We start from the raw sequence: 15,859 nt of genomic DNA, 5'->3' as shown, positions 1-15,859 counted from the left end.
TTTTTTTTTTAAATCCTTAAAAAGAGAGAATCTTTGGATTGATTTATATATTTGATTATTATATACTTCGATTTGTTTTTTTTTTTTTTTATTATGTACTTTGATACGAATTATTATATATTGTACTTTGATGTAGATCAAATACTTTTTTTTTTTATTTTTTCCTTTCATTTTTTTTCTTTTTCATTTTTACATTCGCGAAACCGATCGAATGTTCAACTTGAATAATCTTTTTTTCTCTGGAATAATATCTCCAATGATAGAGTAATGTTATTAGAATATCTCGAAACTTATTTGCCTAAAGAACACCCTTGTATGATAATACGATAATACATTTTTAAAGTTACTTCATTTTTACTCGTATACATACGTACAATTAAATCGAACGTTAACACGAGAGAAGTTTAATTAATTCGCAAAGATAGCGTTGTCCATTTCCTTTTTTTTTTTTTTTTTTTCTAAAAAATTTATAAGTAAAATAAAATCGTTCGGATTAAGATCATTGCGTAAGAGCTTCTTATACATTTTCTTTTTCCAAAAAAAAAAAAAAAAGAAAGAAATAAAACAAAAAAACTGCTTGTTCGTCTATTTCTTCTTTTCTTTTCATTTCTCTGGACAAATTTCGTCCATCAAATAAAATATTTTTCACGCATTTCCATTTCCATATTTCGAAAAATTATTTCTCGTATTTCCTTTTTCTATCCTCTTTGCGTTTACTCGAAACAAGTTACATTATACTAGTTTCATACGATTTTTTTTTTTTCTTTTTCGATATAAACGTTTTATCTTCTTTCTTTGTCTTCTTGTATTTTATCTTTTATTTATTTATTTTTTTTTTATTTCCACACACAATATATATATATATATATCAACCGAATAAAAACAGATAACCCCCTCTACCCTTCACCCTGAAATTCCACAAATATTCATTATATAGAAATCTAATCAAATCAATCAATATATTAGATATATCCATTCATCCGATACGTCTCTATCATATATTAGACAAATCCTATTGGTCGGACAAATGTAACTACGTCGAACGTTTCACGTTGATTAGAATTACAGTTCCGGCCGATAGAAGGCACCATCTTATTCTTCTCGAATAAGATACCATAAGATGGTACGAATGAAAATATGGAAGACAAGGAGCAGGAAATCCGAAAGGAAAGAGAAAGAGAAAGAGAAAGAGAAAGAGAGATTAAACGAGGCAATATCCTAAAGACATAGATAGAGAGATAAAGATAGAAATAGAGATAAAGATAAAGAGATAGAGAAAGAGAGAAAGAGAGAAAGAGAGAGAGAGTTATAGAAGGTTCCAAGTGATAGGGAAATTCCGGACTGCAGGATTTAAGACGCAATTTCCGTGACAACGTCGTGCGTCATCCGTCATGCAACCTACATTGGAGAACAATGGCCGACTAAAATTATGCATTCTAATTAGAAATACGCACGGGAAAACCACAGACGTTCCACGTACACCCACCTATTCCAATGTACTTATACATGTGCGTGTGCGCGCGTGTGTATTTGTGTGTGTATTTGTGTGTGTGTGTGTGTACTTTCAGAGCTGCAGCGATTATGTACTACAAAAAAATTCTTAATTACTTACCATTATACTAATGCCCCAAACCCTAATCGAGATTAGACGAGTTATATAATAATCATTATTTTCTTTTCTACTTCGAACGTACGGTTTAATGAATTTTATGTTTGATGTAAAAATGAAAAGATTGAAAGAGAGAGAAAGTGAGTGTGTGAAAGAGAGAGAGAGAGATATATATATGTTTGAATTATTATTGTTATTGTTAATTAATATTAATGTTATGTTAATAACGAATGTCAATGTTGTTGTGTATTTAACATTAATACGATCGTTGTTATAGTCTATTGTGATGAACGAAATTAATTGTTTATTTAATTGCGATTGAAATGATATTATGTCATGTTTTAGAATATTGAATAATATTTAATATTCAATTATATGTAATTATTGTGTAATATTTATTGTTGAATAATAATTTGTATTGGATAAATTTATGTTGTAAAAAAAAAAAAGAAAAGAAAAGAAAAGAAAAGAAAAGAAAAAGAAAAATCGTCGAAGATTTATTATTCGATATTAATGTTAAGTTAAAAACGAATCTCAATGTTGATGCCTTCAATTAAATTTGATTTTAATAAACTAAAGTTTAGTTTGTAAGGAATCTATATATCAGGGTTTAGATTATTGAATAATACTTGATATTTAATTATTAATAAATTAATGATGTTGAATATAATGAATGAACGTAAGAATATAGAATGTAACGATTCGACGTTAATATTATATAATTTTAATTTTGAGGTAAACGAATGGAACGTTGATCTTAAATTAAATCAATTGACGTTTAGTTTGAAATCATTACGATGAATGATCGTTGGTATTAAATTGATCGAATTAACGTAAATATAAAACGCAAACGAATTAACGTTAGCATCGAGACAAATTAATGAACGTCGACATACTGGTTAATGAACGAAATATTATTATTTATCAAATACGTATACATATAATATTACATTTAAGTAATAATAAAATTTCATAATGGAGAAATAATTTCTTGAAGATATTTTTAGTGAACATTTTTTTTTTATATAAAAAAAGAAACTTTTAGAAAATATTTCATTCATAACCGATTCTTTCGCAATAGATTTCTAATTATTTATCAAATATATATATATATATAAACAATATTATTTATATATATATATACAATATTACGTACAATATTATTCATACATATAATATTACACATAATATTATATTTACTTAAGTCAAACATTTCATAATTTACATAAAAAAAAAATCACTCACGGAAGATACTTTATATAGAGAGAAAAAAAAAAGAAAGAAAGAAAGAAAGAAAGAAAAATTATTTACCCATACCAAAACATTCTTACGACACAACCTTTATAATCTCTTCTCCTGAAATAAATTCCTTAATCGACGAATTCGTCTTACTTCTTATCAGCGTTCTTACACGCTCGCGAAATCCATCTAGAGGAGGTAACAACATCAGGTGTGGGTGTAGCGAAGATGTTATCCAATGACTTTGCCGATGTTTACCAGCGAAGTAATGTACACACGTTTCAAGCGGAACCGCATACAACAGTTGAGCTAGGATCGCCGCTACTTACGTATACATATACATATACGTACATATATATATATATATAGGGTGTTTCTCGCTTAACTGGGAACATTTGAAATATCTCCACACTCTTTTCGATTGTTACGTACAAATTTGCGAAGGATTAAATTCAAACGATTGCAAACGATTCCATTCCAAATGTCGTAGCAACATTTTGTTGTCGAGTTTAAAAAAAAAAAAAAAGACAAACAAACAAACAAACAAACAATTAAAAAAGAAAAATATCATCTCGAAAAATCTCTGATATAAATCTTTGTCAATTTGCAACGTCCGACATTTTCACTTTCGTTTTAACCCGAACATCATTATTTCTTATTAATGAAGATCAAACGAAGTTCAATAAATAACCCTTTATCGTTGAATTTGATTCTTTAAAAGTTGCATGCCGACAAGAAAAAAACACACACACACACATATATATATACATAAATAAATAGATCACTAGCGATGACCTTGACATCTTGATAGAAACGATCTCGATTAATTAGATGTTAGATTTATGGAGAAAAAAAATTACTACTTTTTTACGATACACCGACGTTAAAAAGGTGTATGAAGATTTGAAAGAAGTTCGAGTTAAACGAAACACCCTGTAGTATAACAAACGATCCATAATCAAGGACAGACGATATTTCACCAGACACTATTTCTACAGATCGGACAAGTAGATCGTCGCTCTTGAACAGATAGACCGTAGAGAAAAGTCACGCGAAGTCAGAGGTCCCTTTTCGAATTACGAAAGTCCGATCCAGTCCGGTCTGGTCCGGTGCGATCCGATCCGATCCGATCCGATCCGATCCGAATCATGAGCCGAGGAACCAAAACGTCGACGATTTTTCTCGACGATTATCATCCCTCCAAACGATATCTATTTGATACTCATCATCGTTATCTTCGTGTTAATTAATCGACGAAAGTTTTTAATTGCTTGGAGATAATGTTTGGCTCGTTTTTTTTCTTTTCTTTTCTCTCTCTTTTTTTTTTTTTTTTATATTCGTGAAGGGTAAATTTATCGTTTAATTACGTGACGTTGGAATTTGTAATACTTTCGAATGAATTATTATTGTTATTGTTATAATGAATGTGTTAAGTGTCAATTAAGTTTTGTTGTTGGTATCGTTAATTGTTTGTGGTCTTGTTATTTTTTCATCTTGTAATGGAACTTTTTTTTTTTTTTTTTAATAGTGTAAGTTGCATTCTCTGTTAAATTAATTGTCCGTTAATTGTTTCGTTGAACTTATATTCTTTTTTATTTATTTATATAGAATTTCAATATATATATATATATATATATATATATATTATGCATATATATAAAGTTAAAATTTTAATTTATTTCATGTACGTCAAATTAAGAAGAAATATAATTTTGTTTGGTTCAATTTTAAAAATTCAAAGAAATTATTAATTTTCATAATAAACTAATAGAATTCTAATTGCCCATTAAATCGTTATTAGATCTATGTAATTAATAATAAGAATTTGTTTTCTATCTTTTAGTTTTACTTCTTGTTACGAAATAAAAAAAAAGGAGAAGGAGAAAGAAAATAAATAAATAAAAATATAGAAATAATTAAATAAATTAATCAACTTGTTTAATTATACAAATTTTCAGATTAATTAATGAAACGCACATATACATAAGTATTATCCACAATAGAAATAAAATTATTTCATCGGACAAAGATATATATATATATATATATATATATATATATATGACTGATTGAATTAGATCTGGCAAGTCTTCCTTAATTGAATTTTCACGAATAATCGAGCGATCGAGTGAAATTAATTAAAAGAGGAGAACAAGATGAAAGACTCTTTTGAACAAAATTTTCGTGTTAAAAGCAAAAAGAAAAAAAAAAAGAAAAAGAAAAAAATAATTCTCCCACTCGTACATAACTTGGATGAGCCCTATAATATAATCTCAATAATCATTCGCGTTGCATATTAAAATTCAAATTCAAATACAAATTCAAATTAAAATTCCGTAATATAAATAAAAAAGTGGCAGCTGTTAAGTACATCGAAAGGACAAATTTTAACATTGGAAAATCTTTCACGTTCACGCAATTTGCTTCCGGAAGAAGTTTTCGAATTGATTTGAACGAGAGGTCTCAGATCAAAAAAAAAAAAAAAAAAAAGAAAAAGAAAAAAAAGAAAGAAAGAAAGAAAGAAAGAAAGAAAGAAAAAAGAAGAAAACAGAAGAAAAAAAAGAAAGTGAAGAGAAGAAGGATACGAAAAGGGGAGACTAGGATGAGTTCTTGATGAAAATCCTTGAATAATTTATTCCGCACCTCGTCCTTTCTCTCTCTCTCTCTCTCTCTCTCTCTCTCTCTCTCTCTCTCTCTCTCTCTCTTTCCTTCTCTTACACACACAGTTTCTCCTCTTTCCCTCTCACTCTCTCTTTTTATCGAGATCTCTTCCTCTTTTCCTTACGAAAGATCTTTCTCACTCATTTAGAAACTATCTGTCTTTCGAAATCTTTTACTCTCTATCTTTCTTTCAAAATCAGTATTTCTTTCTCTTTCTCTATTTCTTCTCAAATTTTTCTTTCTTTCTGAATCTTTTATTATCTGTTTTTCTTTCAAAGTCATTCTTATTATCTCCCTTTCTCTCTCTCTCTCTCTCTCTCTCTCTCTCTCTCTCTCTCTCTCTCTCTCTCTCTCTCTCTCTCTCTCTCTCTATCTTTCTTTTATTCGTAATCTTTCTTTCTCTCTCTCTTTCGAAATCTTTTATTCTTTGTCTATCATTCAAAAAATATCAATCTGTCTCACTCTTCCTTTATGAATTTTTCATCCTCTGTCTCTCTTTCAAAAATTTCTTTATCTCTCTCTCTCTCTCTTTCTATCTCCCCCTCTTTTGGAATTTTTTGTTGGAAATCTTTCAATCAAAAAATATCACTCTTTCTCTTCCTTCATGAATCTTTCACTTTTCGTTTCTTTTTTCGAAAATGTTGTTATCCTTCTCTTTCCTTTTGAATCCTGTATACTCTGTCTTTCTTCAAAAATTTCTCTCTCTCTCTCTCTCTATCTATCTATCTATCTATCTATCTATCTATTTATCTATCTCTTTCTTTTTATCCTTCTATTGAAATCTTTAATTCTTCGTCTATCTTTTCGAAATCTCTCTCTCACTTTTTCTTTCTAAATCTTTCAATCTTCGTCATTCTTTTCAAAACTTATTCTCTCTCTCTCCCCCTTGAAATCTTTCATTATCTTTCTTTCAAAAAATATCTTTTACTCTTTGTCTTCCTTTTCGAAATTTCTTTTCTTCCTTTCTTTCATTTCGAATCTTTTACTCCTATATCTTTCTTTTCGAAATCTCTTTTCTCTCTTTCTTCCACCCTCCTCTCTCTCTCTCTCCTTCCCTCTCTCTTTCGAAATGTTTCATTCTTTATCTACTTTTCAAAATAACACTCTCACTCTTTTCCTCGTAGATTTCATCTCTCCTTATCTCTTTCTTATAGAATCCGATTTTTTCTTTCTCTTTCTCTTTCTCTCTCTCTCTCTCTCTCTCTCTCTCTCTCTCTCTCTCTCTCTCTCTCTCATATAAAATCTCTTGGTCTCCTTTTTCCTTATGGAATCTTTCTCTCTCTTTCTCTTTCTCTTTCTCTCTATCTCACTCTTTCTTATAGAATCTATCTCTATTTTCTTTTCCTATAGATACATCTCTTTTTCTCTCTCCTTCTAATGAAATCTCTCTTTCTCTCTTTCTCTCTTTCTCTCCTTCTTACGAAATATCTTTTTCTATATTCCGAAAATGTATCTCTTCTTCACATACTATTTGAAATAGAGCAACTTTGCAGAAAGCAAAAGAAACAGAGATAGAAATACAGACAGAGATGAAGATAGAGATAGGGATAAGGATAGAGATAGAGATAGAGAGAAAAAGAAAGGGAGAGAGATAGAGCGGGGTCAACCACTCTCCTTTCGACTTCTCTTCCCTGCATAACCAGTCTTGCTCTTTCCTTCCTCGCCTTCGGGCAAACGCCGCCCACGCTGGCGCGTCCTTCGCTCTTGCATCTCACGTACGCGTGCACGTAAAGTGCAGAGTATCGCATTCCACGCGTCTCCCACGTAAAACCGTCCGGAGTAGGAAACAGTAAAAGAGAGAGAGAGAGAGAGAGAGAGAGAGAGAGAAGGGAGGGAAGAGGATCGTAGACGGCGCGTGCACTCTCGCACGTGTGCAACGCATAGCCCTGTACGGCGTGTGCATGCTTTACGTGTCAAACCGAATGCCAGGGAATACAGAAAGTGACTGAATAAAAGACGAGTGCCCTCGAGCCAAGGGAAAAGCTCGTTCTTTTTGGATTTCCTTCTCTCTCTCTCTCTCTTTTTTTTTTTTTTTTTATTTATTTTTTCTCTATCATATATATATATATATATATATATATATATATATATATATATGTGTGTATATGTATATGTATATAATGTATATATATGCTTATATATATGTAAATATATCTATATATTTATATGTATATATATATGTATGTGTATATATATATATATGTATTAGAATTGTATATCACAAGTATTAGACTTAACGGATAAAATTTATTACAATAAATATTTTCTTTTTTTTTCTTTAATTTGTTGCAACAAATAAAATTCATTTCATCAGAAATTTATAATATTCATAATATTTATAAAACTTATATTATGAGAAATTGTATTTAAATGAAATTATGTTGAAATTATGTTAAAATTATGTTATGAATGAATTACGGACGAGTAACGCGTAAAATATAAAAATAAAGATAGATATATATATATATAGAGCGAAGGAGAGAAAGATTTATATATCTTAATTACGAGCATTGCATATATGCAGTAATATATTGATTTTTAATTAATTCGATGATTTTTAATTAATTTACTTGTTAATTGTTTATTTCGTGGCGAGCACGCGTTAGATCTCCCCTTCCCTGATATGTTTGTTACATTTTAATTAATCGGATAATCGTTAGATTATTGTTATTCGTACAATCATAGTTCTAAAATTTTGTAACAATCACTTGATACAAAATGTGATGAATGGATCGTTCTTTTTTTTTTTTTTTTATAATTACGCGATTTGTTGTTCCACCCTTTTTTTTCTTAATAACCTCACGATTAACATAACTATCAGATATGACGCATAAATGTTTGATAATTAGATAATTTTTGTTTCTTTCTTTTCTTGATTTTTTTTTTTTAGTTGATTCATTTACTTTTTAACTCGACTCATTCGCATCGATCATTCAAATCACTCGGGCTAAGTTATCGTCGAAGAAAATAGTACTTCCCCCATTCTTGTTATTCATTTATTCTTAATTATACGTTAGATCATACTACCCGCTGTTTCTAACTCTAATTTTTTTCATTTTATGTACATAATCGGAACAACGAATGAAAGGTTTGAAGAGTAATAGCATGACGTAATAAATAAAATGGGCGATAAATAATTTGTTAATTAAAAATAAATAATAATAGTGAGGACAAACTACAATTAATTCGAGCCATGAAGTTTGACGATTTTTGATTTTTTTGTAATTTGAAAAATTCTATATACTAAACATACATACATACATACATACATACATACATATCTATATATATATATATGCACACACATGCATGCATGCATGAATAACTAACAAAAAATCTCTACGTTTCTCTACGTATAAATATTCATCATTACAATATTTATGTAATATGTAAATTGTATGGTAACAGCCGAAAACATAAAATAAATAAATGTGTAAAGCGTAAACGATGATGTAATACTTCGGAAATTTTTAACAACTCTAGCAATGAACATAAAAAAAAAAAAATCATCTAAATGCGAAAGTGATTTTCATTGACATTCGCCATCGATTTTCGTTATTGATTATCATCATTGATTTTCATTATTAATCTTTATCATTGATTTCCATCAATCGTATCAATCATTGATATTCGTTACTGATTTTCATCATTAATTTTCATCATCGATCTTTATCATTGATTTTCATTATTGATCTTTATCATTGATTTTCATCATTGATCTTCTCCATTAATTTTCATCATTGATCTTCTCCATTGATTTCAATAATTAATTTTCAATATTAATATTTATAAGCATATATCATATTAACACATACACCATCAATAATATAACTACTGTAGATATTGGATATTACAATATTAATATCGTATCTAATTATGCTAAGTAATATTAAACATTACTCCTTCATTTTTTCTTTTCTCTACTTCCACATTGCATCATCCTCGTGCAAATATAAAAAAGAATTGGATTATATATAGACGGTTGACATACATAGATAGTTGGCAATATTAAAAAGGCTTTGTCGATTGAAAAAGGAGGTCGAACGTGTGAGCACTAAGCTCGTTGAAGAGTGAATACCATGAGAAATATTTAGGAAAAAGTAGTAGTAGTAGTAGTAGTAATAGTAGTAGTAGTAGCAGAAATAGTAGAAATAGTAGAAATACTAGTAGTAGTAACAGTAGTAGTAGTAGTAGTAGTAGAAGTAGTACGTACAAGCCAAAGTCGTTTGAAGCAATGAGAATGAAAAAGAGAAAGAGACAGAAAGAGACAGAGATAGACAGAGACAGAGACAGAGACAGAGAGAGAGAGAGAGAGAGAGAGAGGAAAAGAAAGAAAAAAGAAAGAGAGAAAGAGAAGATTTCGCGTCAAAGCGAAATAAAAAGGAGGAAAGAAGAATGGCAGTGACTCAATGAAAAGAAAGAAAAATGTAGGAGAGAGAGAGGGGGGGAAGAATGGCATGGCGAATGTAGGTGAACGAAAGGGACAGAAAGAGCGAGAGAGAAAGAATGAAAAAGACAGACTGAGAGTGACTGAGAGAGAGGGGGGAGGGAGAGAGAGAGAGAGAGAGAGAGCGCCATTTAACGCTCGGAAGCATACGTGCGTGTTTTTCTCCAACCTTTCACCCGACGGCTCTTTTTCGCTGTCTCGCGTTTGATAATCTCACGAGTCGACTCGACTCGAACTCGAACTCGAACTCGAACTCGAATGTGCGCGGGCGCTCACACACGCCAAAGTCCCGAACTTCCGCAACGGAAGATAAACGAAACCGGAGGGTCTACGCGAGAGAGAAAGAAAATGAGAAGGATAGAAATAAATGGATAGAAATAAAAAATAAATGAATGAACGAACGAACGAACGAACGAACGAACGAACGAATGAATGAATAATAAAAAAAAAAATAATGACAATAAAAATGTAAGAGTAAAAAGAAAAAAAAAGAGGGGGGGGGGGAATAAAGAAGAAACGAAGGGGACAAAGAAGAAAAAGAAGGAAAAAGAAAACGGAGAAACAAATAGAGATATATAGATTTTCGTATCTCTAATTTTTCATTTTCTCCTACTAAGCATACATCGAGAAGCTTAAATTTTCTTCTCCAATTATATTCCTATCTATTTCTTATCGTACTTGCAATATCATCAGAGATATAACAATTGTAATAAAAAATGTAGTCCATCTCTCTTTCTTCAATCCAATATCTCTCTCGTTCTTTTCTATCTCATCTTTTTTTATTTAACTCATTCTCTCCTTCTCTGTTAACTTTAACTCACTCGATGATTCTTTATTATCTTACTTTTAACTTGTTCTCTCTCTCTCTCTCTCTCTCTCTTTCATTTCGACATTCTTTCTTTTTCTTTTCTTCTTTCAATCACATTGTCTTTCTCTCTTTATCTCAATCATTTTCTATCACTTTCTCACTTCTATCCTTTTCTTTCACCTCCTTTTTCTTTAACTCATTCGATACTTTTCTATTTTTCTTTAAACTCTATCTCTCTCTCTCTATCTCTCTCTCTCTCTCTCGCTTCAAAATTCTTTCTTTCTCTTTTCCTCTCATTCGATACTTTTCTATTTTTCATTTAATTCTCTTTCTCTCTCTCACTTTCAAACACATTCTCTATTTCTCCTTTCCTCTTTCAATCACATTGTATTACTCTCTTTATCTGAATTATTCTTTCTCTATATCTCTTTCTCTCTTGTTCCTCTTCTTTCTTCTTCTTTTTTTTTTTTTTCATTAACTCATTCTCCCCTTCTTTTTTCTTCAACTTATTTTTATACACTTTTCTTATATCACTTTTCTATTTTTCTTTCAATTCTTTCTATCTATCTATCTATCTATCTACTTTTATCATTAACTCTTTATCATTAAATCATTCTCCTTCTTTCTTTACTTTTTAATTTATTCTTATATACTTCCCTATTTCATTTCTTTTTCAATTTTTTCTCTCTGTCCATATATCTATCCATTTATCTACTTGTCATTACGATTAGCTCCTTATCTTATTTTCTAACTTATTCTTATATACTTCTCCACTTGTTTTCAACTCTTTCTCTCTATCCATTTATCTATTTGTTTCTATCATTAATTCATTCTCCCTCTTCCTTTATTTTCTAACTTATTCTTATATACTTTTTTTATTTTTCTTTCAATTATTTCTCTCTATCCATCCATCCATCCATCCATCCATCCATCTATCTATCTTTATCATTTATTCATTCTCTTTCTCTCTTTACTTTTTAACTTATTTTTATATATTTTTCTACTTCTCTATAAACCTTTTTTTCTTTCTTTCTTTCTATATATATATATATATTTTTTTTTCTCTCTTATACATTCGGAAGGTGACAAGTGAGTCGCACCAATGCATTAATCCGTCTAAAAGCTCTGTTTCTCGGTACTCATCAACCTTCCACTCGTCTGCTGCTTTACTCCTCCTCCTCCTTCTCCTCTTCTTTCGAAAACTCTATTCCGTTAGATTCGCGTAGGCTATTGAGAAATAGACAGAAAGGAGGGAGGGAAATAAACAAAGAAAAAGAAGAAAGAAAAAACAGAAACGCGTAGGGATTCATTCGTTGGGTCGCTCTTTAATGACGCGAGTATCGAACGAACGATCGATGTTGAAAAATAGTGGATAAAGTGTAGTGTACGTCACGAATCAAAGGCAAACGAAAATAAAAACGAACGGAGGGGAACAACAACAAAAACAACAATAATAACAACGACGAAAATATGGCCAAATACTCTAAAGAATGAAATAAAAAATAAAAATACAAGAGTGAGCTCCAGTTTCTTATAAAGTTGTTCGTTAATAAATATCTTAGATGATAAATATATATTTAATTCGACTATATTCAGAAAATCAACGTTTCGACAATGGTGTAATACTTAATACTTGTTAAAAGAAAAAAAAGTCTAAGAAGATATAGTAAATACGTTCGGCAAGTAATTTGCATTAGTTTCATCAATTGACGTTTAATATTCGAAGAATAATATTATTTTCGGCAAGATGCATGGAACTTGTTTAAATTTTATTTTAGAGCGTTTGCAAGATTGGTAATAATTATTTTATATTATTAAAAAAAAAAGAAAAGAAAAAAAGAGTAACGTAAAAGAAAAAAAAAAAAAAAAAAGAAATTGAAATAACAATTAATTTATCAACTTATGTTCGAGTATTTTGCTATAACACATTTTCGAGAATATTTTAGATCGGTTTATTATATTATTTATGTAATTTTATATATGTATATGAAAAATGATTATTTAAGAAAATTGTAAAAATAATTTTTCAATTTCTCGAAAATTTTCGATGTCATTTCGATTCATATATATCAAACATTATATATATATATATATATATATATATATATATATATATATAATATTTTGTGTGTGTGTGTATGTATGTGTATATGACTATATATTTCATATCATACATTATAATTAATAATTGACAAAAAATTCGAATAAATTATATACTTCCAATCAATCTATTTACACATACACACACACACACACACACACACACTATTGTCATAAAATAAATAATTCTAATAGTTAATCGACGACTGTTTCGATCAGTCTACCCATCCCAATATAATAATAACATTTAAAAAAAAAAATTGGATCGGAAGAAAAAAATTCCCATATAAAAAAGACCCATTCCAATTACACCCATCTCTCTTTATAATCGACGAAGGAAGTAATAAATTTACTTGTAAAAACAGTTCGATTCGAAATATTCGAACGGACAAACAAATGTGATCTGGTATGCGATAATAAAATAATAAAAATGATGAAAGAAAAACTTACCTTCAAGCTCGACGACCTTGCCAGCCCTCTTGAGTGCTTTAACAGCTTCGTCGTGGGTAGCTTCGCGTAGATCCTCACCGTTAACAGCCAATATCGCATCGCCAACATATAATTGCTCCGTGGCATCGGCTGCCATACCTTTGAATATCTTCGATATTAGAATCGGCATTTTATTTTCTTTCCCACCTTTAATAGAAATACCGAGTCCGTTGTTGTCGCTTTTAACGACCCGCACGATACGTTTTTGATTGGCGACCGAATCCGGTACATCCGGATCGTTGAGACTGTCGACGTTGTTGTTATTGATGTTACCATTGTTGAGAACGTTGTTAACAGTGTCGCAACTCTCGTCAAGCGATATACTCAAATAATCGTCCTCCAAAGAGACGAATACACGATACCATTGACCGCGCACCTGTGTCTCGAGTATACCAGCACGACCGGAAGTTGACGAGGATGCACCACCAGTGGTGGTCGTAGTCGTTGAAGATGACGAAGATGAGGCCGCTGCGGATACCACAGAACCGAGTCCCGTAACACCCATGGCCGAATTCGCTTGTCCACTACCACTCAATTCGACCATTTCGATTTCCTCGTAGGGTCCGCGCTAAAAAAAAGAAAGAGAAACCAATTTTTAATATCAAATATCTTTTAAAGATCCAACAAAAATTATCGTTCCAACGATATAAGGTATGATTGAATTAATGGCGATCTGTAAAAAAAAAAAGAAAGGGGGGGGGACTGTGTAGATATTTATACGTGATGTTATGTTATGTTGGTATATATTTAAAGTTGTAGTTAAATTAAATAGAATGAAGGTAAATGCAGATGAGAGTATATCGGATAAGTCAGGTGAATGTTATATTGTTATAAACTTAATGCAAGTATTGTTATGGTATATAGTTTTAGATAGGATAAAAATATATTGGATGGATTGTGTTATTCGATCGATAAGAAAAATTTATTGTGTGTATATATATATATATATTTGTTTATTTGATTTGTACGATTAGAAAAAGAATATATTTAATGTATATATTTTATATATATATATATTATACTATATATATTAGAATATTTATTGTATAATATATAAATTTATTATAGATTAGAAAAAATTGTATCGAATATAATATCGAGTGATTCAATCAACTATTCTTACTAAAAACAAATCCCATCTCATTTATCTTTCCGATAAAATATATACGTATCCTTAGATTCATTCAATTCCACCTGTATTACTCTAAAAACAACAAATTATTACATTCTTATCGTTACCATATAATACCCTATCAGCTTAATCGCAATGAATATTTTAAATTAATAAAATCTCAATTAAACCGCGTTGCGCAATAATACCTCTCTCTCTCTCTCTCTCTTTATCTTATTCTTTTTTCAATCCTTTTCTTTTCCCACACTAACCTATCTATTATATAACAACACTACGTCCGTATAATACAATACATTTCCACTTTTTACGAAACAAATTCTTCCACAAAGAAGAAAGAAAGAAAGAAAGAAAGAAAATAATAAAAAAAAAATAAATAAATAAATAAAAAATAAAAAAAAAAAATACAAAATATATGAAATCATATAACTTTTATCGATAATCACAAAGAATAACAATTTTCAAAATCTTCAGATCTTTCATTTTCTTTCTTCTCTCTCTCTCTCTCTTTCTATCTCTCCATCTCTTCTCTCTTTTCCCTCTCTCTTTATCGGCAGCATCGAAACCCCGTTACGTGCATCGAACACGCGATTATGCGATGCACGCGTTGCTTTCTCTCTCTTTCTCTCTCTATCTCGTTCGTTCGTTCGTTTCGCTCTTTGCTGCTCGGCCATTACGCATTCATATTAAATCGACGATTTATGCGAGCTCATCAAGCAGAACGCGAAAGCGTACCGGTACCTGCCCCGTAATGCGTTTAACTCGACTTCGTGCCGGCTGCTGCGGCCATTTTATCGGTTCGAGTTTTCGCCTCGCAGAGTTTCCGGTGCTCGTCAAATTTTCAAGCTTATCCCGTGTAGTTCTGCCGCTACTTTCAACCTCCCCTCACCCAACTTTCCCCACCACCACCACCACCACTTTTTCTATACCCCTACTATCCCCTTCCTTCTTTTCACTTAATCTCTCTTGCTCTTTCTCTTTCTCTACTTCCGCGACTAATCGTTAAAGAGATCCTACGAGATTTTATTTCTCTATTTCTTTTTTTCTCTCTTCTCCTTTTTATTTTTTATCGTTTGTTCGTTTATTAATTCGTTCGTTCGATCGTTGATTCTCTTGTTCGATTATTTCTTTATTTTGTTTATTCGAATATTGATTTGATCGTTTGTTAATTTTTGTTTTTGTTTTTGTTTTTTTTTTTGTCCTTCTCTTTTTCTTTTCTTATTGTGTTAAGATCCCATGGACATTGTACTTGCCATTTATTCGAATTATTATTTGTTCAAATTATATTGAAGAATTTTGCCAATATTATATTATATTATAATAAAAAATATGTATTATGTGTATTATAAATTTGTTCATATAATCGATACGATCGCG

The 15,859-nt window shown here is 30.4% G+C and overlaps 1 protein-coding gene across 2 annotated transcripts in view; it reads right to left on the bottom strand.

Annotated features, from left to right (window-relative positions):
* The window catches only part of LOC122633907 (beta-1-syntrophin), a 543,550-nt gene that overhangs the window by 512,627 nt on the left and 15,064 nt on the right, over positions 1-15,859 (bottom strand). For both annotated transcript variants that reach the window (XM_043822372.1, XM_043822373.1), the window contains exon 2: positions 13,315-13,921. In XM_043822372.1, the coding sequence (XP_043678307.1) occupies positions 13,315-13,921 (607 nt within the window). The remainder of the gene's footprint in view (positions 1-13,314; positions 13,922-15,859) is intronic.

Source organism: Vespula pensylvanica, chromosome 13, assembly GCF_014466175.1.
Source record: "Vespula pensylvanica isolate Volc-1 chromosome 13, ASM1446617v1, whole genome shotgun sequence".
Lineage (NCBI taxonomy): Eukaryota > Metazoa > Arthropoda > Insecta > Hymenoptera > Vespidae > Vespula > Vespula pensylvanica.
This window is presented reverse-complemented; position numbering and strand designations above follow the sequence as displayed.